The sequence below is a fragment of the Abrus precatorius genome, unplaced genomic scaffold, assembly GCF_003935025.1.
Source record: "Abrus precatorius isolate BTA unplaced genomic scaffold, Abrus_2018 Scaffold6, whole genome shotgun sequence".
NCBI classification, from domain to species: domain Eukaryota; kingdom Viridiplantae; phylum Streptophyta; class Magnoliopsida; order Fabales; family Fabaceae; genus Abrus; species Abrus precatorius.
The window spans coordinates 21,215,559-21,242,982 of NW_020874406.1; the positions used below are offsets into that span (position 1 = coordinate 21,215,559).

The window sequence follows — 27,424 nt, forward strand, 5'->3', positions numbered from 1 at the left end:
CTTTTTTTGACTTTAACTTTGCTATAATTGCATAAGAAAGTAAAAATAGTTTTTGTACTAAAAAATGATATGAAGTGCTATATTATTACATAAATTAAGAATAGTTCGCATAAAAAGAAAAGAAAAAAAAAGTGATTTTATTAAATTTAAAGTGTGAATATAATTTGCCGCATCTTACAATACGAGATATTATCTTCTTAATAATCGTAACATGGCTTGTTACGAGTCACACGCAGAATATCCAAAAAGAAATATGAGAGTATATTCATCATGATCCAATTAAAACATAAAATAATGAATTAATTGACTTTAGGAATTAGAGAGTTGGAATCCGCTGTCAAGATTCTCATTCTCATTCATAGCGTTGCCTCCAAAGGAGTGCACTCATAATTCAAACACCCTATCATTGTAACAGTTTCTCCTTGGAGTGTCACTGGGACCCCATTTCAAATCACTTTTTTTTCTTCGTTGTTTGTTTTTGGGGTTCAATTTTCCTCATTGTTCTTAGTTCAAGTACTTCCAATTATGCTAATCAGCATAGATAGATTCATCACCCCACAACAGTTATTTTTGTGATTTGAGACAATTTTCCGAGGAATTTGGCTCATTTGGTGTTTCAAAGGATCAATCATTTCTCTGTCATATGGCCCACTTTGCTTTTAGTTGTTAGCAACCGGGTAGATTTTTATACTTCGTTTGAGCTTTTCATTGATTTGCTACCACAAAGACTTCATTTTTTTAATTTAGTTTCTGACTTTCTGTTGCTTCTGATCTATGGGTTCCAAGGTTGCTGCCTTCTTTTTCACTGTTCTCTGCCACTCATTGTGTTCCTTAATGCTTGACTTTGTGGAGATTATGCTTCTTCTTTTTTATTCTTATTGTTTTACTCTTTTTGATTTTTCTTTTTCTTATCCCATTTGGGTACTTGATGATTAAAAACTGAATTTTTACTTTCCTTTAACTGGCAATACCTTTCAACATATCAGTGGAGATGAGATCATCATTTGACTTAGGTTTTGCAGTGACTTTCAATTGATGGATCCAATGATGTATAATCAGTTTCTGTATTCAGTTCTTCTCTATGTGCTTATGTTATGTATATGTGCAGTTTTTTTTGTCTTGGGTGGAGATAATTCTTCTCTTTTTCAACCCTATGCAATTTGACTTTTTTTCATTATTAAAGATAACTTTTGAGCTGTTTATGAGCACTCTTTTGCCTTTGACTTGGATTTTGATTTCTGTTGCTGGAGATTCACCCCCTCCTTTAAGTTTGAATTGAGTTTATCATGTTGCATGAATTTCTGCTTCCCTCTTTTATATGAGTGGATATTTTTTATGAGGACCTTATTGCTTGTGACATTCAACAATTCTAGTAATAAATAGTTCATCATTTTGATACATACATATATGTATATTTCTGCTTTCAGGATTTCTTTGGTATTTGCTCCTTGAGTAGTTCACTTTCTGAGAGCATTTTGTGCACTGGGTTGAAAATGTACATGGTGGAGAGCAAGGGGGGTGCCATAGCATGCATGCTCTTGGCTCTTTTGTTCTTGGGGACATGGCCTGCTGTTTTGACTCTGTTAGAAAGGCGTGGTCGTCTTCCTCAGCATACATACCTTGATTACTCAATCACGAATTTCTTGTCTGCTTTAATCATTGCTTTTACATTTGGTGAGATAGGCAAGAGCTCACATAATGAGCCAAACTTTTTAGCCCAACTTGCTCAGGTATGGCTATTCGTTGTATTCTGCAGTTATCATCATCATAGGAAATAAAGTATGATTGGAATCAAAGGCATGTGTGAAAAATTAGATATGTTGAAGTATTATATGCTCTGTCTCTATCATATATAAGCTGCGAGTTTTGTGTGTGAATGTCCAAAGGAACATAGGAATTATAAGTGGAATAATATTTGAAGATAGAAATATGAATTTCTTTGAGGCTTCTGGGTGGTGTAAAGTGATTTTATGTGGTTATGAATTATATTTTCTTAATGATGTTACATTGTAATGGTTCAATAAACTCAAATGGCTTTGAGTCTCTTAATAAATACGCCTTACAAAAATCTACAAATAAAGGGTAAGTCTTAACAGACTCCTTCCTTGCTTGTACCTGATTTTCCACAAGTATTCCTTCTAATTTGGATACGTGCTCACTCATCCTTGGCAAAATGTCAAGAGGGCAAGTATATGTAGGTTTTTAAATGTAGGTAACCTGAGGAACATTCAGTAAAATCTAGGGAAGGTTTGAGTATTTTGTTCAACATTGTAATCATTTAAATTCTAGAAATATGTAGAGTTTGATTTTAATTATCTTTTGAAACATACAGTTAATAGCATGCTTAGCTTTGAACTTCATCTGTAGTTGCATTTATTTTGCTTACAATTGATTTAATAATCTGCTTAAGTTACTATGTGCAGGATAATTGGCCTTCTGTTCTTTTTGCAATGGCGGGTGGTGTGGTCCTTAGCCTTGGGAATCTGTCCACACAATATGCATGGGCTTTTGTTGGGCTGTCTGTTACTGAAGTGATCACAGCAAGTATAACTGTTGTTATAGGTACCTCACAGACATAACCACTTCAAAATAATTAAATAACTATACAAACAAAAATTAAAAATATATAAAATGAATGCTAGAGAAAATATACACTCAATGACATGGATGAACATGCAACGTAAGAATGTGAGCTGTGTATAGATAGGCTATGCACTAAAAAATTTGACATTTGTGATGATTTTCTGCTTGCTCTAGTACTGAATTTTGCTGCATCTATCTTGTTCCAATTGTAACAGGCACAACCTTGAATTACTTTTTGGATGACAAAATCAATAAAGCTGAGATCCTTTTCCCAGGAGTTGGTTGCTTTTTGATTGCAGTTGTTCTAGGTTCTGCTGTTCATTCATCTAATAGTGCTGATAATAAAGCCAAGCTCAACAGTTACTCAAGTGATTATAAAGATGGAACTGGGTAGGTGTTGTTTGCTTACAGTTATATTGAGATATTACAATTGGGTATAGGCGTTGAATTTATGTTTAGTGACTCATACTGATTCCCTATTATTATTTTCAACTTCCTTTTTATCCTGGATGTTTCGTTTCATCCTTATCGGCCATTGAAAAGGGAAGGCGTGGATTCCCTTGTCTAGGTTCAGTTTGGAAACAAAACCAGGAAATGACTGTGGTTTGGAAACCTACAAAGCTATTATGTATTTCAGCTTAATTTATGAAGGCAATTGTCGAAGTATAATAAGCAACAAGTTTGCTGCACTTAAGCTGGTTTTAAATTTTGGTTGCTCTCCGTATCTTAGCCTTTTGAATTTGATGATTGCTGATTTGATTGCTTATTGCTCTTCCATATATCTTCTTCATAGGAAGGAATGTTAGCATACGGCTGTTTAAGGCTTTCCGTATCATTATAACGTCATTGATATTACTTGATTTTAATGTTGTCTTCTTTTGCTATCTAAATTTGGCGGTGTGTTACTAAATCTCTGAGTTTTTACTCATTTATTTATTTTGCCAGGAACTCTTTGAAAGAAGGAAATACAGGTAAGAAGATCTGATAAGGTTCACCTTGTGCAATTGATTTATATGATAACATCCTTACTTATTTTACCTTTTGAATATATAAATACTTGTAGTTAAATCAAAGGATCTTGAGAGTGGAAGTAGTGCTGCAGACGAATTTCAAGCTGGAACTGTAGATTTTCTCATTGAGCTAGAGAAAAGAAGAGCTATTAAGGCACGTAACTATAATTTGTCATATATTTACTTCATTATGGGATGATGGCTTTAGAGAAGCATTCTATTAACAACCTTGTATTGCACATACACTTGCCAGAAACCAAATCCTAGGCCTTAATTATATATATCTCTCTTAAATTCTGCTGCAGGTTTTTGGGAAGAGCACTTTGATTGGATTGGCTATAACTTTCTTTGCAGGAGTTTGCTTCTCTTTGTTCTCACCAGCATTCAATTTATCAACAAATGATCAGTGGCATACATTAAGAAAAGGGGTTCCGCATTTGACAGTTTATACGGCCTTCTTCTATTTTTCAGTCTCTTGTTTTGTTCTTGCCATAGTTCTAAACATCACCTTCCTTTACTACCCTGTCTTAAACTTACCCAAGTCATCATTGAAGGCTTATTTAGGGGACTGGAATGGCAGAGGCTGGGCCTTGGTGGCTGGTTTCCTTTGTGGGTTTGGGAATGGCCTCCAATTTATGGGAGGCCAAGCTGCAGGATATGCAGCAGCAGATGCAGTTCAGGTTAGTTTTATTTCTTCTATGAAAAAACATGCAAGGAATAGGCTCTTTTTATGACATAATGGCATATTACTAGTCTGAAAATCAGCCAAAATGATAACACGTGATACTTGTTACTTCGTGTATTATAATGCTTGTCATTTATTGATCCATGTTTTCTCAAATTTGTTTAACGTTTAGCATGATATATCTTTGCTATGATGAAATTACAAAAATATCACTTTATTTTAATCTGTTTCCAGTTTAAAGAATTTTCAAAGGAAATGGTAAAGTCAACAAAATTTTGTTTTTAAGTTTCCTTGACGATATTTTGTAAACATTAAGTAAGATTAAGGAAAATGTTAACTTCTGCCTTTAGAAGTGAGGATAAACAATTGAAAATGATAATTTTTTTATGAAAAAGAAAGCATTTATTATCATGAGAATACGAAAGGGTAATAAATCTTATATTTTTCATTAAAAGCTTACCATTTGTATTTGTTAAAATTGACTTTTAAGAACTAAGGTGAACACAATTGTAAAATTAAAACGTGGTCTAAATGAAAGCATATTAACTGATTAAAAAAACAAGCCAAACACCATCTAATTATCTCAATATCTGATTTTTGTGTGTCATAATGAATTATTGAATCATTTCATCATTTGAATGTGTTGCTAAAACAGGCACTTCCGCTTGTGAGCACTTTTTGGGGCATTGTTCTGTTTGGGGAGTACCGGAAATCATCAAGAAGAACATACATACTGCTAGGGAGTATGTTGTTTATGTTCATTGTGGCTGTTGCTGTGCTAATAGCATCATCAGGGCAAAGGGGATCTCTCAGCTGAAGACAAGCTATTCATAAATATTTCAAGTCATTGAAATGACTGATTAAGCTGTTTATTGAACTATGAAGCATAAGCCAAAGATTGATTGGACTACACACACTTCAATAAAACATCACCCTAGTTCAAGGGGAGAAGTATTGCCATTGTTCATTGGTGTCAATCAGAGACCAAGCAAACAATTAAAAAAAGGGTGTAAAAAAATAAATAAAGCAGGATCAGAATTGAAGATTTATTGTAGAATGTTTATTTATTTTTATTGTTATTATTTTGTGTATAGTTTCACTTTCAGACTGAAAATTTGTGTGACGAAATATTTATCCAATGTTTGTTCAAGCTCTATTTTGTTATCGATATTCATACTCTATGCTTTTACTAACAATGTTTGACATCCTAATCAATTCAAATTTCAACCTTCTCTGGCATAGACCAAAGAGTATAAATATCAAAACATATTTTTTTGGGACAGAAAATTCCCTTTATTTTGGCTTTAGTATTAAGAAGAATTTGGATGGTGAGAAATAACATGGTAATGCAAGGCGAGCTTTTGATTTTAACAAGTTATTAATATTAAGAAGAAATCCGTTTCTTCTGACTCTGACTGTGACAGTTGAAAACATCATCAATCCACTTGGGTATTATCCTTAACGAGGGGCGAAATTAAACTCTAGCGTGGATAATGCTCATATAGAAACTTTCCTGTTTTATTTATATCAAAACCAACCACCAATGTTATCAACTGAACAAGTAAGAAGAAAAATTAAAGGATATTTGCAAAAACAAAGGTTTCCATCATGTTGTGTAACAAGTGACTACATGGATATAACTCCTCTATAGAGTGGTGGTAATGCTACAACAACGAGTCATATAGCTAATTTCTCAAAACTAAGAATTCAAACTTCTGATTTCAGCATGGAAGTTTCAGAATATCATTTGATCAAAATCCATATATTGAACCTGCAAGAAAAAAGTTAATACAAGGTCAAGCCTGCACAGAAGGACAGAAAAATGTTGCACTAATTGTGGGAGAAAAGAAATACCTTGTTTTCAAAGAAACTAGATGTATTAGGCTCAATGAATTTAAGTTCAAGAAATTTGGAGCTATTCCTCTTGTTTGCTTCAGCTTTCCTTAGTCTTGAAATTGCAAAACCAATACCACTGATCATTCTCTATTTTAGCAACATAACTTACAATATATTCATATACTTTCATTCATCAAGGGAATAGAAAATTCTCACCGGTCGAGATATGTGAAGATAGCGTAAAAGTCATTATCAATTTCTTGTGGATGAATTTCATCATCAATTTCGTTTCTACGTTTAATAATAGCATCCTTTCTCAACAATTTGTGTTCAGTGAGGAATTTGCTGACAGTGGCATTGCCACTAGCCTGTCTAAGAGCCATCTCCTTCATCCCTGCGTCCTTCTCAGGTACTATCACTATAACTTTGATGCTTTTTGGCATTGTGAGATGAACCTTAATTGTCTCGATGCTTGGAGCATGGCGGTTGTGATGACTTTGAAGAGCATTTTGCATCATTTCTTCTATCTTAAAGGACCACAAACAATCATTAATTAATTAATTCTGACACTTATTATAAATACAGAACTCAAATGCAATATCAAGTTTTTTTTCTTATTCTTCAATTAAGAATAGAATTTTATCATAATAATTTTAGCTAATAAATATCAACATGTTCAGTCTTAATAAAAGGACAACACCAAAGTAGTTATAGTTTCTTTTAATTAGTTTACCTGATCTATATTGAGGGTCACATGAACAGGCTTAAAATGTCTTAAGCCCGGCATCTTTAGATGAACACCTGAAAAAATTAACACCAATTAAGAAAATAAAAAAAAAAAAGAATGAAATTTTGAAAAAGAAAAGAAAGAAAGAAAGAAAGAACATATTGAGAAAGAGACCTGGATCACTACGTGACTTCAAAAGGAGTATGTGCAAAATGGCAAAGGCGACGAGGAGCGAGAAGGTTACAAGACAGCTGAAGAACGCCAATATCAGAGTGACAAAGCCGTTGCCGTCATCAACAACCGCTGCCGGTGGTTCTTCCGCCGGATCCATGTCTGTTAACACAATGTCTGAAAATGTTTGAAAATGTTTTTTTTGTTTTGGTGGAGAGAAAAAAAAATGATATTGATAATGATAGATACTTCAGTAGACAATGTCTTGACTCCAGTAAATTTATAATACGCGCGAGTTTCAGAAATAACTAACTAACTAACTAATGCCAGCTGGATAACTAACTATTAGTTAACCACACTCAGGTGGTTTAATTTTAATACCTATGAGTTCAAAAAGTCAATATCTTGTTTGGATTTCCTTAAACTAACAGACGATTCTCTTCACGTTAGAGCATTTCATGACGATTATCTATTATTGAACAATTTCCATTTTTCATTGCAATTTTGGTTCTGAATGGATTTTGGCGGCTTCAATTTTGGTCTAATTTTTCTTTTACACTGTTACATTTTGTTCATGATGATTATATAATTTCAGGGTTTTTTTTAAACTTGCAGTAATACCAAAGTTGCTTTTACTCCCCCTCTTGGAGATAATTTCACTAAAATTCCAATTTCTCTCCTATTATGACACTTGGATTTTAATACCTATTATTACACGTGACCATAACTTATATTTATGGGATGATTACTTTAAACAAGCATTTCATTAATCAACGTTGCATGGCAGATGCACTTGTCAGAAACCAAATCTTTGTTCTTGTCAGCTTAACAACAAATGACCAAAAGCATAAGTAATTAATCTAAACATAAACAAGTAATCATTGAAGGCTTATTTGGGAGAAGTAGAAGGGTAGTTTTAGTACTTCTATAAAAAAAAATTCTGTGTAATTAATCTACGGTTTATGTTCATGTTTTTTTGTGGCTGTTGCCGTGCTGTTGGTTGGCATCATCAGGGCGTGGGAAACAGTGATTATTCAGCTGCTCATAAATATTTCAAGTCATTAAAATGACTTATTAAGCATTCTCATTTTTCATTGGAGTCAGTCAGAAATAAGGCAGAAGCAGAATTGAAAGTTAGTGAAATCTTATATCTTTATTGCTATTGATTTTTGTGTATATTTGAACTTTCTAATTGAGGGTTTTTTTTTCACCTAATAGGATTATTAAGGGCAGTAATGTTAATTGTTATTGGTTTTTGTACTGTGACCAGGAAAAAAGGGAAAAGAAGCTGTGTCGTTAAATTTCAACGAGTACAACAACAAAATATTCATTATTTTTCATTCAAAGTAGTAGAGAATAAAATTAGGGGCGAGGGTTGACTTGGTCAACTTTCGTCCAGGACACAATATTATGAAGTTTTTAACGTTGTGTGTTTGGATGAAGGGAACAAGACACGGGAAGAAAGAAAATCCAAAATACAGAGGAAAAAAATTGAAGCTTTACGTTCATTTGTTCCTTCTCCCTTTAATTTTTCTTCCATCCAATCAAGTAGAAGTGTGAAAATGTTGTAACATGTATGATGGCAAAATTGAAAATGGCTAAAATACTGAGAAATTCGGATGGCAATTGTAGAAGTAGAGATTATTTATATTACTTGTTTCATCTCAAAACAGTGTGCCGTAAAAGTAGAGATAAGAGAGAGAGAGAGAGATGGTATAGGAACTTGCTGTTTTATTTATATGTACACAATCTTCTCATAAAAAGAAGGAAAAAAAGGATGTTTGCAAAACAGAGGTAATGCTACAACGATGAGTCATCTGACTTGTGAAAACAAAGAATTCAATGAAAGATCCTTGGATCCATATTGGCAACCCTAACCCCGAAGAAAAACGTATTATTAGTACCAGGCACGACCTCCATCAATTGGGAGCCATTCCTCTTAATCGCGTTTGCTTCAGATTCTCTTGTTACCCGGTACAAATGTGCATCTGCCATGCTCATTTCACGTGCTAGGTACATTTCATTCTCAATTGCTTGTTGGCGTTTAAGCCCATCCTTTTCCATCAATTGCTGTTCCATATGGATCTTCGTCACAGTGGCATTCGTCTCAGCCTCGCTAACTGCCAGCTGATTCTTCGTCTCTGCCTCCTTCAGGGCTAGTTTTTGGTGCTCCGTAGCTATTAAAACCTACCCAACAACATCCAAACTACATGTGCTTAATTCTAAATCCAATACTATATAACTTGCAATGCTAGAACTTCTGCAAAAGTCAGAAAGACACAAATCCCAGCAAAGCCCATCAACCATAACATTGCATCTATCCAGATTCGTTAAAATGTACCTTCGTACGCTCCTCTTCCATCTGTTCGTGTAACAGTCTTACGCCATCTGGAATGGTTGGCCTTGTGATATTAACACTGATTATCTGGATTCCTGGAACATGGCGATTGCAGTCACTTTGCAGAGCTTCTTTCATATTTTCTTGTATCTGAAAGAACCATAAACGTTCCTTGTATCATTAGGATGTGATTTAAAAAACAAGCAAACAAACTAATGCAATTGGTTAAAACTTTACCGTATCAAACTCGTCAATATAGACTTGCTGAAAAGTGTGAGCGTTGCAGAACTTATTCATCTTATCCTGAATATTCTCATTGATCCATTTCAAGTAATAACGCGTACCATGGTTGAGCACTGTCTCGAAGACATATTCCTCATGAAGTTGGCTAACAACCTAAAAAAATTAAAGAATATACATCAACGATATGAACAGTAAGTAGTATGAAAAATAAATAAAATTTGAGCACTAGTTAGTAAAATTCATATTTATTATTACCTTTATCTCCTCAAAATTGATCATAACACCCCATTTAGTACTACACGGTACACTGACCTGTATTAGACACCATGTTTCATTCAAATAATTAATCCTGCGCCAAACACCAACTAATCAATTCCCACAATTGTTCTAATCAGTTTACCTTATTTGTCTTGGGTATCACTCTAACCAGTTCAGAATATTCTAGGAGAGGAATCTTTACATGAATACCTGGAAAAATCAATACCAATTAAGAACACAAAACAAATTAACTTAGTGCATTAATTAATTAAAAAAAAACAACAATAAAGGAGCACATTCGTATACCTGGACCAAGAAGAGGCTTCTGAAGGAAACCAGTTCTCCATAATAACCCCACATAACCTTCGGGGACTACGACGATAGCTTCAACAGCTGCTGGTACTAATGGTTTATTATTCTGCAGATAAAAATAAATATCTCATGTTTTAATTAGTTTCAGGGTTTGAGTAGAATAAATTCTAACGTATTTCCATGAGTAAAAAGTTATATCCTATAATAAAACTATAATAACGAATAAAACTAATTTAAAATTAACAAAAAATTAAAAAAAAATCTTACACAAGAAAAAAATATTAAATTAATCAAATTGTTACAATATTCTTACACAATAAAATCCCTACAACACAACTCTGCTACCATATTAAAGAGTGTGTTCATCGAAGAAACTTGAGGCAATGTGGCTTAACAGATAAATGAAGATTAATTGGAAAGAAAGATGAGCGCAACAGAGAAGGTAATTACCTGAACGCAGTAGATCAAGTGAATCATCATGCCCGTGATGATACCGATATGTTTAAAGTTGTATTTAATTTCCTCGTATTCATCGTCATTTGGTACATGCCCCCACCACCACCAATACCAGGGAACTACTTCGGGTTCGGGTTCGGGTTCGGGTTGGTTTTGAGGTTCAGGTTCAGGTTCAGGCGCAGGTTCCAATACGGCCGGTTGCAGTTGCTGGACTTGCGGCACAGCTTGGTCTTGGGGTGGAATTTCATTATTATTTTGCGGCGGAGGAAGAGAGGGTACTTCTTGATCCTCCATAGCTATTCTTCAGAAAACGATTCAGAAGAAGAAACAAATATTGAAAGCTGATCAGTGTCTCTGTAGAAATTGCCTTCACTGTAGCCTATATATAATATATCTCAGCTTCATAAATAACTAACTCTTTAACGGTCTTCTAAGTTCGTTAGTTAGTTATGCTGCAATGCCAGTTCGTAACTGAATTTACGTGAAGTTGCTTTTGTTAATTAATTAGTTAATCAATGTAATGAGTTTCATCAAGTTCTTTCGTAAGTAGAAGTAACTTCAGATATGTCTATACTAATATCTTCAGTATATTTACTGTTAATTTTTTCTTTCTGTGAAACTTAATCTCGGCATGAAGCAGTAAGCATCTCATCAACGAATAGTGTTCATCAAACATCTATGATTCTATATCACATGATTCAACTTAAAGAACAATTAATCAACAGAAAATTGTTACAAATGTAAATAAATATCAAATTTAATACTAATTTTGTAATTAATTACAAGTGTGCCCACAAAGATTGTGTTAAATTATTTTAAAATAAATATAAAATAATTTTATATATTTAATAAATAAAATTAGTATTTTCATTTTTTTACTTTTTAAGGTAGATTTTTATTTTGTCTTCTAAATTATTTTTTCATTTTATTTTTTTAACCTTTGCAAAAGTTTCAAATAGATATATTTTTTAAAAAATCTAACTCCATTATTTTATCTTTTTTCTCACTTCTTCATCTGTATATGTGATACGAATTTTTTTTACTTTTATCTCTATATTTTTGTATTTAAAATTTTATTTTTTTGTCACTAACACTAAATAACTATCTTTAAATCTTAAACTATAAATAACTTAACTTTCTAAATATTTTATGCTCACATTTTTTATTTTATTTTTTCACTAATAAAAATATGCTGTTTCAAAAGTTAAAAGTATAGTCTAAAAATAATAATTTTTCAAATTTTGTGTTTAAATGAAAAAGAGAAACACATAATATTTAAAAGCTAAAATTAATTTTTCATTTTTAATTAATTTTTTTCTCTTTGTTTTTTCCATTCCAAATAGAGAGTTAATGGGCTGTTTCAACATGTAGTAGAGAAATAATGATTTGTTTTCCTTAATGTTATAAGATAACTCTTTTAAAAATTAATTTATTATAAAACACGGTATAGTAAAAATAAAAAAAATTAAGAAAGGTTAAGAAGATGATAAATATATATATATATATATATATATATGTTTAATTTTAAATTTAAAAAATTATATATTATTTATAATAATAAATACATAAATATAACAAATTTATATTAATTTATTAATTTTAAATGTATTTATTTAAAATAAAAATTTGTTCTTATCCATTTTTCTTCCAAAAACTTGTGTTTCCGTGCAACCCTCATATATTAAAGAGAGTTGAAGTAGTACACGGCTCGATTGTACCAAAATAGTTTACTTTTATCTGTCTTGCTCATAAATGTAACAAATATAGAATTAATTTTATGAAGAGAAATGAAATGTGATAGTAAAGGTGGCGTGGTTGGTTCAACTAGTTTCAAGTGTTACTTGATCAGGTGCACACTATGTGCTATACTTGGGAGGATACAAAGTTGACAATTATCCTCCTAATGTTTGTGCCCTTTTTTGTTTCAGGAGAAATAGGGATGTGGAAATATATGACATTTAAATTGAGAATAAACACAATACTAAATTTTTGAATAATTAATGAAATAATACTTTAATATTAATTAAAAGATATTCAAAGAATCATAGTTCAACTTTATTCAAATTATTTATTAAATTAATATTAAAAATATTACAAATAATAGTATTATTTAATTTTGTGATGTTGGCATTAACTGCTGACATTGACTTTTGGGACTAACTTGTGAGGAAATTAAAAGTTGAATCTGCAGGAGAGTGAGACCCACCCTGAGATGCCTAATTTGGGAGGTAACTTTTTATGTACAAAAATGGATGGTAAGGACTTCCTTATTTACACGTTTGCTGAAATCACTCAGTCCTTGTCCTTGTCCTTTTCTATTCTCCGTTACTCACTCACGACGTTAACTTTTCTCCCTGTTTATAGAAGCTACGACTACCTCCACAGATATTAAAATATTTTTATTTTTAAATGACTTTTTTCTTTTAATAAATATTATTATATTTTAAATCTTTTAATAAATTTCTTTGCCCCGACCTCTCTATTTTCCCTCTAATTGCCATAAGATATTACTTGTGATCTTCAATTTTGAAATCTTGCACATTCTTTGTATTTTGGGTTTAGGGTTTTATTTATAAAAATTGTTTGCTGCAAAAAGGGGATTAGGGTTTTCTCTTCAAATTATCAATTTACATAGATAGAAATATGGCTGTAGGAAAATATGCAGATTATAGCGAGATCTAGTTTTAAGGACTAACTTTAAATTTGATGTTTTAAAGTGTGGTTTTGTGAATCTAAAATAAGAGTACGATTGGGTTAAGAATGGTGGTTGCGATGCTGCTGTGGCAATAATTGATCTTTCATTAAATAGAAATGACTTTATAAGTAACAACGATGAAAAAAACAACTTCAAAGAAGAGGACTACAGTAACAGAGAGAGAAAGAAAATCTAGTAAACTTCCATATTAATTCTTGCAATCGTGATCTATGTGTGAAAGAGAGTTGTCTTGTCTTAACCACAAAAGATTTACGAATGTTATAACAAAAAATGTTAAATAGATTAGAATGCTCAATATTTAACAAAATTTATGATTAATAAATTTAATTTAAAATTTTAAAGATCAATTTACCCAATTAATCGCTATCTTATAAGGATTTAACCATACAATTCATGGGCTAAACAGGTTTACATGCAAATTTGTAAAGAATTTAGATTTTTTCTCGTAACTAGACGTCCAGTTACGCTTGATTTGTATTTTTCTTAAGCAAAAATATAAAATTAAACGTAATTATACCATTCTGTTCGCACTTTTACGAGAGACAATCATGATCCATTTACAAGATTTTTTATTAATCAATATTTTGATTAATCTCTACAATATTATATATGATAAGAATTTATGTATAGTAATATTTTTGTTAAAAATAATATAATTTAATATATTAATACCATTAAATATAAAATAATTAAGATATATAATTTTGTATTTTCACAATTTAAAAGACAACTTTAAATAAAAAAATATGTATTAAAATAAAAATGATAAGAACGAGTTACTGGATGGACTAAGAGCAGGTAGGGTGAATGAAGAAGGAACTAATGTGTGTATTAAATGTTGAATAGCTACTATGAATAGTGTGATGTGAGCACTGAGCAGAATAAGGAAGGTATAGCCCACGCGCAGCAGAAGACGCGAGTGAGAGAAGTTCTTAAAACGCACATGAACCCAACCTGCTAGAACAGTGCGTTGAGCACACCCCTCCACACCCCAACCTTTCTCTCTATATATGGATGCATATGCATGACGATACTGTTATGTGATTTCTGACACTCACACCTCTCTCTCTCTCTCTCTCTCTCTCTCTCTCTCTCTTTTTTTCTCTGTTGCTTTTCTACTCCCTCTGCTCTTACCATTCATCATTCATTCATTACCACATCAACATGCTTCTTTCTCCGTCCCTCGGTTCCGTCAAACCCAAGCCATTCCAGGTTGTCGCCGAGGCTTTCCCTTCCTTTCTTCCCAGGGAAGTTCACACTATTCGAGACCCCTCTGCTCGAAAACTTGCCATGCGGATTCAGAGGATACCCGTCCCTGTATATACTCTTTTTTATCATTCCTTTTTTCTTCTTCTGTCATTTGTGTTAACATTGTAATGCAATGGACTAGTTTTAGCGGTTTTAATAATATCACACTATGTTATTATACATATATTTCAAAACCTTAATAGGTGTGAATGTTTTCAATTTGATATTTAGATAAAATAAATATTGATTATAAAAAAATATTTTTCCTTGCTTAAAACGAGCTAAATCTCTTATTCATTAGCTCTTGTTGCTTTTGTTCAATATGATGTATATAGTAAAGTTCATAAATAGAAGTATATTTATATCTGTTTTGAAATAAGTTAGAATTATTTTATAATTTCGTTCAAATTAACTGTTTTTATTTATTTACTTTAAAATACTATTACATTTTTGGGAAATTAATCTTCGCTGGCAAACCTAATTTCTTGTGCATTTCGTTATCTTATACTTTTATAAACGATGGAAATGTTGAAAGACATTTTTGTTTAAACATATACGGTTAGGGTATAATTGGGCTTTAATTTTGGATGTGAGATTTGCTTTAGATTTGGAGACCTGAAGATTGGTTGAATTTATCAGTGGGACAGAATATTGGGCTTTGGTCATAAATGTTTTGTTGGCAATTACTGTGCTATGGTCCTCTAAATATTTTATGTTTAAAATTAATATTTATTGTGGGCCCTTTGACCCAGTTCTCCCGAGTTCATAGCCAAACTTAAAGAAGCTAAGATTGACAAAATTTTGTGCCTCTAGAATGTGTCTTTTTTTTCCATAACTTATAGTAAGCTGTTGTTGGTTCGACTATGATACCATGGTTAAGTGGTGTTATTATACACAATTAACAAAAATATTTTCCAATGGAAAAAAATGTTCATTTCACTTGCTAGGATCTCTTAATTGCATCTGTGTGGTTTATGCATAGTTGTTCAATAATTTTGGTAAAATTATGCTGCTAGTCCTAATTCCTACCCCTGTGGATGTAGATTTTTCTCGGACTGACTAAAATCTAACTCACTTTCATAGTCTGTACAATGCAAAGCCTAGGGCCACCTTAAAATAATTTCTTGCTGCTTATAATTTATAAATACCTAATCAATTCCATATGACTCAATTAGGTTAGGTTCTCAGAAAATCCCATCATGAGTAGTTGTGTGAAGCCACTGGTGCAGAGAAAGGAAACCCCAGTTGTTCTTCTACATGGTTTTGACAGGTGCTCAAAATATGCTTTTGAGTTTATACATTTTGAGCATTAGTTACCGTTGAATTTCATGTTGCATTATTATTCAGCTCATGTTTAGAATGGAGATATGTATTACCATTGCTTGAGGAATCTGGTTTTGAGACCTGGGCCATTGACATTCTTGGTTGGGGTTTCTCTGATTTAGGTTTGTTTTGTTACTTTGCCTATTGGATGTTTATCTTATTCCTTTCCCTGGTTCGTTCATGAAATTTTTAACATGCATTCCTCTCTTTTTCTTCTTTTATACGTCAGAAAAACTTCCTCCCTGTGATATGGTATCAAAGCGTGATCACTTCTATCAGGTACTTATATATTGATGTTATAATGTATTTGTTGAATTTCTTAGTTGGCAAGTTTTAATCAAGCCTGAAAAGTCCTTGAAATATGACCCTTATGTGTTTTGAGAGATATATTGATCAATTCCGATTCTTTTTCGATCGAGATGTATGGATCCATGGATCCTCTAAATCATTCCCACAAGAGGTCTAGACCCATTTTTTTATGATCCTTCGATAAAAAGATTCATTCTCTTCATAAAAAAGAGGAGGTAGGACCAATAAAGATTGATCCGAAATCTGATTCAAATCCAATATAGCATCCCTGGTTACATAAGAAATGTATTGAATCGATTCTTTTTCTATGTGTCTATATGGATCCTGTTCATGGATTAACAAAAATGTGCAAAAGCTCTATTTGCCTCTGCCATTCTATGAGATGGTATGTAATGCTGAAAAATCTACTTCACTTAGTTAATTGTGTAGCTTATTTATTGAACTGTGTGAATTGGAGTAACAAATCAGGTAAAGTATTGGCTTTGACTTGTTCATCAATTATCTTCTGATGAAATGGCCGTGCTCACTGATTATTAATTAGTTCCTTTGCACATCTGTTATGATTTCTTTCCAATTGTTCCAGGCTGAATTGGTTTATCTGTAACAGTTTTGGAAGTCCTACATCAGAAGGCCAATGATATTGATTGGACCAAGCCTTGGCTCTGCTGTTGCAATTGACTTTGCGGTCAATTATCCTGAAGCTGTATGTCCTGCCCAATAACTTAACTTCTAAATATCCACCACCAAGCAAAAAAATTCATCAAATGACTCTGGTGTGCTGTGGTCATTTATTTGCAGTTCATCTTTTCAGGTGGAAAAACTAGTTCTGATCGGTGCCAGTGTATATGCAGAGGGAACTGGAAAGCTAGCAACCTTGCCTAGAGCGATAGCCTATGCTGGGGTGAATATCTTTCCAACTTACCATAACCTAATGCATATATTACTGCCAATTATCAAGAAAATTACACCATCTCCATCTATCCAATGTTTTTCCTGCTGAATAAGTTCATTTGTGTATTCAATTATTTATAAAATTGTTTCTAAATATTCATAAACCCTCTTAAGTCAATAGAATTTTTCTGCTTGTTTTTCTTTTTTGGTGTTTATGATATCTTTAAGTATAGAATTTCTTAATATGACATTTAATTTCTGAAAATGGCATGAATTTTTTTTTTTGTTTACATCTTTTCACTATAATTTTCTACTGCTGTTATGGGCATATAAGAATGAGATGATGAGGATGTTGAGAACTTCAATAATGCAAGTTACAACTCACCATTGACACTTGTTTGAATCAGGTATATCTATTGAAGAGCATTCCATTACGCTTATATGCTACCCATTTGACCTTCACTAACATTTCCTTCAGCACCAGCATTGATTGGACTAATGTGAGTTGCGTGATTCTAAAATCATTATTCTATTTGTATAACATGGTGTTCACATCTTTTTTATGCAATTTTGGCTTCATAATGGACCATGTGGCACATGCACTCTTGGATAACTCAGCATCACATAGTCAAGCACTTCATGCTAGGTTGTTTATAGGATAGCTAAAAATCCTAACAAATCAATCTTTATTGTAACACTTGTCACCTTCAAGAACCTGAGATTTCATATTATATTATGCGATCACAATGTGCAAGAACCCAAGAAAAATAAGTGGAAAAGTACCTATACCAAATTGTTGGTAGGAATAGATCTTTGAAGGGTATAGAAGAAGAGATAAGAAGGAAATTTGTCCACAATGTCATCAAGCTGTGAATAAACACGTTTCTTTATGCTTAATTCACCCCACCAATTCCAAAACCTTCGATGTAACTTGAGTCCATGACAATTTTCTTTGATGATACAATAAAGATTCTTGAGTATGGCTTGCACTCCCATAACTCAAGCATAGACAATAATGGTGTCTATAAAATGATCTTTTTTTTTTTTTTTTTTTGCGTACTTAAAGGTAAGGGCAAATGAATTTATAAGTGTTAATTAAGTGAGTCTAGTGCGCGGACAATGGCCTTATTTGTGTCTTATCATGAAGGGTTACATCAATTCAATTGGAGTATTCTGTAAAGAATCATATCATTCCAAGCAGTGCCCATGTCATACACTTTATTCTAACTTATGTCCTTCATGAGGAGTCATGTTATTCTAATTTGTGTCTTTCATTAATAGTCACCTCATTCTACTTCATGTAAGAACATATTGCTTGATTCAATTTATGTTTATAACTAGTACTAGACTTTATAACCATTAGATTGAATTAAGACAACTCTTCAACTTGAATAAAGCAACATAAGTAAATAACTCTTCAATTTGAATAAATCAAGACAACTTCTCGATTCAAATGCAAGATGACATTTCATGTTTTGGAAGTATCTCACAGGAATTACATGTTTGAATCTCAGTCATTTCTTATTGGATATAGGCATATATCCATTTAGTGGCATGTCCTGCCTAAGCATCGTCTGCCCTAGGATATATGTAGAAGTCCCCTCATACAGTTGGCGTCTCATACTTAGTGATTTTTAATGTTGCAAGAATGTGGAGTGCTTACCCAATCTTCATATCATCTGTATAGGTGGGCCGCTTGCATTGTTTATTGCCTTGGTGGGATGATGCTACTGTGGATTTTATGACTAGTGGTGGTTACAATGTTGCCTCCCTAATAGGAAAGGTATATACACATTACAAGTTGTTGATGAGTGCTGTATTTGTTATGTTATTTTTACATCTAGATGACAAGAAATCATTTATGGTAGTTTAGTCATGTATAAAGAAGACCACTAGAGGCATTGTTGAAAAGAGTGGATGACATAACTTTTAATTCAAAAAAAAAAGATAGAGGTGGAATCTGGAAACCTAGAAAAAACTATTAAAAGAGATCCAATGATAAATAATATTTATGACAATTTGATTTTTTACTAAGATCAATGACATTGTGTGACCCATGTACTCGATCTTATCTAGTGGGTATGGATATGTTTGTGAGAGGGCTTTTGAAGGAAAAGGAAAAGAAATGACATTCTTTTTTTAATTTTAAGTTAAGAGAATTAAATATTATTTAAATATATGATTAAAATATCAATTTTAAATAATAAAAAAATTGTACTCGTTTCCCCTTTTCTCTAAAACTCTCATTTTCAAACAACCCCTAAAGAAACCCTTAAAATAGATGAATACTTTGAAACATGAATATTTATACACCTGTTTTTTCCATGAGATACAATGACCATTCATCTAATCCTTTTATTCTGAACTGCTATACGGTCAATCTTAAATTTTAGTTTTCTATAAGTCGTGCACTTGTTGCTCACTTGTCGTTGTTGGCTTTCTGAAAAACAAGCGTATTTTTATGTAATCACAGACATCATATTTACAAACAGTCTGCTGTCTTCAATTTGTACCAAGTTGTACCGTAATTAATTCTTTAATCTCCTAGAATGAGTCAATTTTTCTATCTTTTTTTGTTTTTTCATAATAAAATCGAAATGCTTACTTTTTAAGCATGGGGCTAAAAGTCTACACATGACCACTATTTTTTTATCTTTATGTTTATATATTGTAAGGAAAATGCAAATGATGAATTTTATAAACACAATATTGAGTTTTATGATGAATTATTAGATAATGACAGTAAGGCATATTTCTCCGTGTTCAATAATATTTGAAACTTTGTTGGATTGAAATGCTACATACACTAGGTCATTTGGAAGGCTGTCTTCATTATTTTCTTTTATCATTGTTGAAAATTGCTTGCATGATAGGTTCTATACATACTGACATACACATAATTCAACTTGCCCTCACACAAAACCAAGCTTAAAACATAACCTTTTTTTTCTCTCTAGGAAAACAATTAAAAGTATGTCTTTAATTCAGGATAGAAACAGATGTTTGCATAAAGAATGCTAAATAATGACGAGTTAGTTAATTTAGGAAAGCACACTTGTGTTCTTGAGAAATCCACTGGATGATTGGATCCATCCATATATGCACAACTGTTAGAATCCATTCATCTTGAGCAAGAATGTTTGATTTCCTCCAGTCCACATTTTGAGTCATATTTGTATGGATAAGGCGCGCCTTAGACTCCATTGTTGTTTTATAAGCTTGATTTCCTTCTTAATTAGATGTTTTGAATTTGTTAACAGGTAAAGCAAAAAACACTGATAGTATGGGGTGAAAATGACCGCATCATCAGCAATAAGTTTGCAGTGGTTAGTTACCATCTTATCTCTGTTTTTTTATAGCATAGCATGTGATTAGCAAGAAATTTGTGAGAATTATTTGACACGCTGGAAAGTCATTTTCAGGGAGCATAATTCTCTCTTACTTTGTTTCACTTTATCTGACTGCAAGGGAACCATATTCCGTGCTAATACTATTACTGAAGTTAACTTTTGAACTTTCACTATTGCAGCAACTACACTGTGAATTACCTGATGCAATTATTCGCCAAATACCCAATTGTGGGCATCTCCCTCATTTGGAAAGACCAGATTCTACTATCAAATTAATTGTTGAATTTGTGCAGAAAGAGGCTAAGAAATTAAATCAATCTGTTTTACATGTATGAAGTTTGAACATCCACTTTGCCCCTTCTCTAACTAAGAAGGCAACTGGTAAGTTTAGCAATTGGTAAACCAGCTGCTGATTGAGCTAAATAGGGAGTGTTTTAGAGGTAGATAGAAACAGTGTTGCTGCAGTAGCATGATATCGTTAATGCACAAGCCTTTCTCATATTATATACTGATCGTTTCTTTTAAATGTTAAGAATGAGTTTTACCTTAACTGATGGCTAAAACAAATGAAATTAAAGCCTCAAAAAGATTTTAGTCCATACATTTTTTTTAGTTTCTCAAAAATTTGCCACGTTTTTGGTAATTAATCGAAGAGAACCAGAACCCTCAAAAACAATCCATGAGTGTTTGTGACGGTGCTAACATGATTATTGTTGATAGTGACAGAACAATATTAAAGTTTCTGTTGAGTCAGGCTGGTTAGCCTTTTACTCAATTATTCTCTGGCTGGGATGTCGTTAAATTACATGACGCGATGAGTGCGCCAGCATCTGACTTTAGATAATTGAAGGTCCTCATTCAATATATTATTTCTACAACATATTTTTACACTAGTTTTTTTTTTCTATCACATCATTAATTTAATCGTTTACTCCTTTTCTCTTCTCTTTTTATAATAAACTTTAGAGCTTCAAGATAAAAATATTAATTTTACCTTATTAATTTGACAACAGATAAATAAAAAAAAAATTCAAAAATGATAAATTAAAACAAAAAGATACAATAATGAGTTTAATTTTGATGAAATATCAATATAAAGATTTTTATATTGTTAATTAATTCAGATATATCATAAATATAATTTATATATTAATTATTACATAAATTTATAATTTTTATTGATATAACAATTTAGATTTAAGTGATAGTATAAAAAATTAATTAATATATTTAAATTAAATTCTATAGTAATAATATGAGTGAAGTTGCCTTTGGGGTAAAGTTGGACTAGGGGAGAGGCGCCTAGTATGATATTAAGCATCTCTTATGCCTAACCGTGTAAAGCCATCAGAATATTAGGACTTTGGAAATGTGTGTTGGTCATATATTTTGAATCATAAATATTATTCCATTACCCTCTCTCTCCTACAGCTTACATACTTTATTATATTATTTAATATTATTTTAATATCTATTCTTGTATAATTAAATACAATCTTTACTCTTAAGTATGAAGACAACTTATTATATTCATTTGCTTTTTAACAGGTGTAATTATAAAATTATTTGTTTTTATATTTTTAAAAATGTACAAATTATTAACTTAAACCTTTATATTTACTTTTCTTTTACTAATTTTTAGCTTTGTCAAAATAATTAATTTCATTAGTTTACTTTTAAATTTTACTTTATCTCAAATGTCAACCACTTATACTTTTAATTTAATTTCAAACTTATTTATATTTTTGTCTATTTATGTTAATTAATTATCCATCTTAATTTTTTATTAGACAATTTATATATATTAAATTTTTATTTAAATTAAAAATACTTGTACAATATATGAAATGTTTGATAATATAATATAAAAGAGTAGAGATCAAGTTACTCTGTGAGTATCTAGCATTAATGTTAATTTATTTAATATTTTTTATAAATTTTAAATTTTATCAATAAACAATATGATGTTAACATGTTAATCATGTATATTGATATATATAAATAAATCACATAAACATGTAATTTTTAATTTAATATTTACTTGTATTTTAAGAAACATACATTATATATTAATACAAATTTGTTTGATGAAGCGTTAATTTTGTGTTTGTATGAATTATGGTAAACTTAACATAGCTGAGACATTTTTTATTTTATTTTATAGTTAGAATAACAAAATTTAATCTTTATTAAATAAGATTTACTCTTAAAACAATTTAATCCCAGCGAATATAAAATTATCAGTAACTTCGTAACATTATATTTCAAATAGCTAGTTTTTCATGTTTTTTTGAGGTAAGAAAGTATACGAAGGTAAAAATTGGATCAATTGTGGTTTTTTTTTTTTTTTAATCCTTTTATCATACTTTTTTTTTTCTAAATATTAATATTTTATTAAAATTAAGAATAAATTTAGAGTATAAAAGATACTCTAACCCATTACAATTTACATATATAATTAAATTTTTTAAAAACATTACAAATCACTTCTAAAAAATAATACTTAATAAAATTAAATATTTTATTAACATTTAATACATTTTTATCATACTTTGTATTGGTTGTTAAATTGAGTTTAAAGTTTTCTCTCATCTTTGCTTTGGATGCTTTACCTTTTCAAATAAAATTTCACAATTTATTTTGAGTTTATATTAAATATATTTCTTTTAAAATATTTTTATAATACATATTCTCTCATATGAATGATTTGTGAGCCTAGTGAGAAAAATTTGTATAGCAGGTTCCACAATTATTGACGTTGAATGTGACAGCGATGGGGGGTAAGCAGGCCATTTTTTTTATTTTTTTTTATCAGGATAAAACAATTTATTGCACAAAATCTTTATTTTTTATTCATTTAAATAAATAATTTTTTAAATTTTTTTTACTGAATATCAATATTTTATTAAAAATAAATTTAAAATATAAAAATATTTTTATTCGTTATAATTCTAAAGAGAAAGTTTTTCTTTAATTTTTACTTATTTAAATAATATCTTATTATTTATCACCCGGTTTCTGTTTTTTTTTTTTTTTTGTAATTTCTTTCCTTCCTATTTCATTACATCATTCGAACAAAAACGTAAGAAAAATTGGCCTATTCCATTAGGAATGGATATTACTCACAAGGGAAAGAAAATAAGTTAATCCATTAATCTTTTTTAAAATGATTATTTATATTTCAAATTTATTTTTATTTAAAGTTAATTTTTATTATAATATTAAATGGTAAAACGTTAAAATATTCAATATTTATAAAAGATAATTAGTAACTTTAAATTTTATTAAAGATCTTATCAAGAACATATTAAAAAAACTTATTAAAAAAAAGGGAAATATCAAATTATCTCATTGTTCGTAGCAAGTGATAAGGAGAACTTTGAAACCTTCGCTTAACTTTTCATGTATACGCATTTGGTCTGTTGGAGGCACATTAGCAGTACCATGAAAATGTGGCAGAAGAATGCATGTTTAGTCGTTTAGCGTAAAACTCGGAAAATGAAACCGAACGTTAGATTTATTTTCTTTTCAAAATTTGCACAAATAAAGTGAACCACACACTTTCAAAGAGTATATATTATAATTTTTAATAAAAAATACTAATTAATTTCTGACTATAATATATGCCCAAAACCATACTAAAGAAAAAAATTTAATTGGAGGAAAATGTGCGTACTAGTGTAATTAAACTTGCTGATGCATAAAAACAGGTCGTAGCTGATATTAATGCCACGTCATCGGTGTCGAATGGAAAACGACGAACCAACTCGCGGATTAACAATTGATTAAACATAGGAATATAAACTTACGTAAAGTCGGTTGCTGAAAACGACGTTAATCAATGCAATCCACCAGAAAAAATAATTCATCAGATGAATTAGATATACATACAAGTTTATATCATTAATAATTTAAATGAAATACTAATTAACATCTTTAAGGAACTTAAATTTTTATTAAACGTATAATAAAAGCACCTCGTGCATAATTTTTAATAAAATCCAACATAATTTCTAAAAAGTAAAATCACTTTCAATTTTTTAACTAATGGCTTAAATGCATAACATGCTATATTTATTAACGACAAATATTAAGTATGGGGTAATGGATTAAACAGAAGATATGAGGTCGGAAGGCTCATTCAAATTAAAAAATAGTGCCTCTCATAATGATAGTAATATACAAATGGAAACTGATCAGAGGTTCTACTTCCTTAGTAGTCATATATCAAATATATTCACCACTGAAAAGGAACCAAATTCCCTACCTTTTTTTTTTCTGGCACATAGGAGGAACAGAACAAAACCAAAAACATGAGTCCAAGGTGGGGCTTGCTTCTGGATGATTCCCAGTGATGAAATTACATGAACACCCATCATGACATGGCAAAATCTCATCCACACATCAAACCACCACAGGTTTTTCCTAGCACTGTACCAATTAGACCCTTAACACTAGCCAAAATGTAACCACAAGGGATAATAGGATCATAGCAGTGTGTTTCAAAGGAACCACTCCGTTGCTTGAGTCATTGAAGCCACCATTGCCAGTTGAAGATGTGGGACTGATACCAAACACATTAGGACTACCTGTGGTTGTGCCTGTGGTTGTACCTGGAGTTGTACCAGTTGGAGTGGTACCAATTGGTGTAGTGCCAGTGGGAGTTGTTGGAGTTAAGGTTGAAGGTGGTGTCCCTGCTGGTGAATTGGTTGTTGGGGTTGCTGTGCCTGTTCCTGCATTGCTGCAATTGCAAGCCAAATATCAAATTAGTCCACAATTTTCACATAGACTAATAATACAATCTTGCTACCCAGTACTGATTAAAGAATTAAAATTAAAAAAAAAAATATTAAGATGTACTACAAATTAGAAAAACAAGTCACAGTTTTTTGCTTTTTTGATGCACTTGTAAGTATTTTGTCAATGATAAATAAATATGATTTTGAGCTAAGAATAAAAATGATTTTATTAAGTATTGTATGATTACAGATCTAGAATCAAACATCTGGGGATAAATAGGACAAAAATAATTGCGAAACATCATAATCTTGACAGCTAATTTTTCAAAAGAGTAATCATGATGTCATGGATTGGATTGTGAGTAAATCTAGTTCAGGGCGGTGGATAAATTAACCCAAAATAAAAAGGACCTTTTGGGTAATGTGAAGTGGAGCCTGAAAGCATGTTTTGCAAAAATAATAAATTAAGAAAAAAACAAAAGCATTTACAACGAATGAATTGGAATGTATGTTCACCACTACAAAATAAACCGGTTTTAATGGGTTTACTCTTGCCAATGATAAAATCAAAGCCAAATCTATCTACCCTTCTTCTAAGCACATCAAAGAAAAGTAAGCAATCAGTTTCATGAAAAGCTAACTTAAAAATATGGAAAAGATCCACTTTATATTCTGAAAATGGAAAATGGGTTTAAAAAGAACAGGTGAAAATTTCCTTGAATTTCAGAGATTTAAGCCATAGATGTGTAAAAAATAACCAAAACAGCAAGAAACATACCCAGGACTTGAGGGGTAAACACATGAAGATGCTGAAGCTGTAGATCAGAAAGAGGAAAAAACGTTAGTAAAGGTGAATTTGAACAAGAATGTCCAAAAAAATTTTGAAGGTGGCTAAAAACTACAAGATACTACATACTAGGTGGAGTTTGACTAGGGATGGCAGCACCAGCAAAATCACAACTTCCTTGAACTTGACCCTTTCTCTGGAAATAGCTATTAACAGCATAGTTGCAGTGATCCTTCACACTGTTAGGTTGGAAACATGCTCCATTTTGCAAAATAGGGGTACAATCAGCTCCAGCACCGCAAGCAAAATCTATTGCTTTCTGAAGAGCTTGATCACCCACACCATCTTTACACACACAGTAAAGAGCACCTTTTTGAAGAAAAAAAAAAGTTAGTCCACACAAAATCCCATCTTTTCTTCGAAATGAGATGCATTAACTTGTCCTGGAATTTTAAATCCGCTTGAAGTAAAAACAGAACAAAAATAGAAAGGGAAAAAAAAAAAGACTCATTGAACAAAATCCATTTTAGTATTTTAGCATCTTAAGCTTTTGCATATAACCCAAACATAAAAACAAGAAAAACAAATCAAGAGAACCCATCTCAGGGGTGAGGTATGATGCATGATTAAAAGCCTCATTTAACCACATGTTAGGAAACATGAAATTTGAAACAAACACAAGCAAATCTAGATGCTTACTTGAATAACCAGTGAGGGCTAGTAAAAGCACAAAATACACCACAAGAGCCATGATTAATGAGGATGATGATGAGTATTCAGAGGGTATAAGGGAAATTTACTAGAAGGGAATTGAAGAGGGTACTCCAATATGAGGCTAAGAGAAGAAAACAAGCAGCTTAGAGAATGGAGATTTCTGGACAGTGGTGAGGTGGTGGGAGCCTGTCTGGTACACTTTTCAATCACTCTTTATGTGTTGAACATTTTGTACTATAAGCATTAATTAATAAATAAATAAATATAGAATAACTTATGTATCCTTCACAGGGGAGAGTATTACGGGGAATTGTATTAAAGCTTAAGCTTTTATTATTATTATACTACTGTACAATATAATATGTAGTGTACCAGGTAATATAGTAATGTGCATGTATCTGACTACTTTGTGTATATTTTCAAACGGTCCTAAACTCAAAAGAAATAAAGGTAACTCACCTTGGTTTAAGGTCTAATGTGAATAGGAAAGAGATCACTGTTCTGTGGGCCACCTAGATATGTGAGAGGTTCTTGTAGATCTTTTTATCTAGAACCATCTACTAGTTACATAGGGATGGAACTTGTAGCATCTATGGGTTATCATTTCCTGTTTCAGTAGTTAACTAGTCAGGGAAAATTTACACTTGAATGAATCATACCACAACTTGTGTTCTTTTAAATTTTTTCTTAAGGATAGATCCATAGTAGATCATTACTTTAAATTAATT

At 31.4% G+C, this 27,424-nt stretch overlaps 4 protein-coding genes across 6 annotated transcripts; 2 read left to right on the top strand and 2 right to left on the bottom strand.

Annotated features, from left to right (window-relative positions):
* Positions 1-293: 293 nt before the first annotated feature.
* LOC113868663 (ureide permease 2-like) lies at positions 294-5,443 on the top strand. 2 transcript variants are annotated; one of them, XM_027504461.1, is made up of 8 exons: positions 294-677; positions 1,428-1,730; positions 2,424-2,562; positions 2,799-2,973; positions 3,529-3,554; positions 3,647-3,747; positions 3,899-4,273; positions 4,934-5,438. In XM_027504461.1, exons 2-8 carry the CDS (start codon positions 1,494-1,496, stop codon positions 5,093-5,095), a joined length of 1,215 nt encoding a protein of 404 aa, XP_027360262.1. In that variant the 5' UTR covers positions 294-677; positions 1,428-1,493; the 3' UTR covers positions 5,096-5,438. The 2 variants fall into 2 exon arrangements, with proteins under 2 accessions (XP_027360262.1, XP_027360261.1); XM_027504460.1 differs by having other exon boundaries at positions 321-786; positions 4,934-5,443.
* A 3,408-nt stretch (positions 5,444-8,851) lies between these two features.
* Positions 8,852-10,913, bottom strand: LOC113870379 (erlin-1-like). The gene is made up of 7 exons (XM_027506975.1): positions 10,614-10,913; positions 10,158-10,269; positions 9,994-10,061; positions 9,849-9,905; positions 9,588-9,746; positions 9,354-9,500; positions 8,852-9,199 (listed from the first exon to the last, which is right to left on the bottom strand). Exons 1-7 carry the CDS (start codon positions 10,911-10,913, stop codon positions 8,852-8,854), a joined length of 1,191 nt encoding a protein of 396 aa, XP_027362776.1.
* A 3,466-nt stretch (positions 10,914-14,379) lies between these two features.
* LOC113869514 (uncharacterized hydrolase YugF) lies at positions 14,380-20,984 on the top strand. 2 transcript variants are annotated; one of them, XM_027505867.1, is made up of 10 exons: positions 14,380-14,652; positions 15,759-15,853; positions 15,931-16,028; positions 16,136-16,185; positions 16,823-16,918; positions 17,027-17,116; positions 17,514-17,606; positions 18,794-18,889; positions 20,367-20,432; positions 20,636-20,984. In XM_027505867.1, exons 1-10 carry the CDS (start codon positions 14,500-14,502, stop codon positions 20,789-20,791), a joined length of 993 nt encoding a protein of 330 aa, XP_027361668.1. In that variant the 5' UTR covers positions 14,380-14,499; the 3' UTR covers positions 20,792-20,984. The 2 variants fall into 2 exon arrangements, with proteins under 2 accessions (XP_027361668.1, XP_027361669.1); XM_027505868.1 differs by lacking the exon at positions 14,380-14,652 and adding an exon at positions 15,393-15,424 and having other exon boundaries at positions 20,636-20,881.
* Positions 20,985-24,571: 3,587 nt separating this feature from the next.
* On the bottom strand, positions 24,572-26,993 carry LOC113869141 (PLASMODESMATA CALLOSE-BINDING PROTEIN 4-like). The gene is made up of 4 exons (XM_027505311.1): positions 26,682-26,993; positions 26,112-26,351; positions 25,974-26,010; positions 24,572-25,197 (listed from the first exon to the last, which is right to left on the bottom strand). The coding sequence occupies exons 1-4, from the start codon at positions 26,731-26,733 to the stop codon at positions 24,897-24,899; spliced, it is 630 nt and encodes a 209-aa protein (XP_027361112.1). The 5' UTR covers positions 26,734-26,993; the 3' UTR covers positions 24,572-24,896.
* Positions 26,994-27,424: the final 431 nt, after the last annotated feature.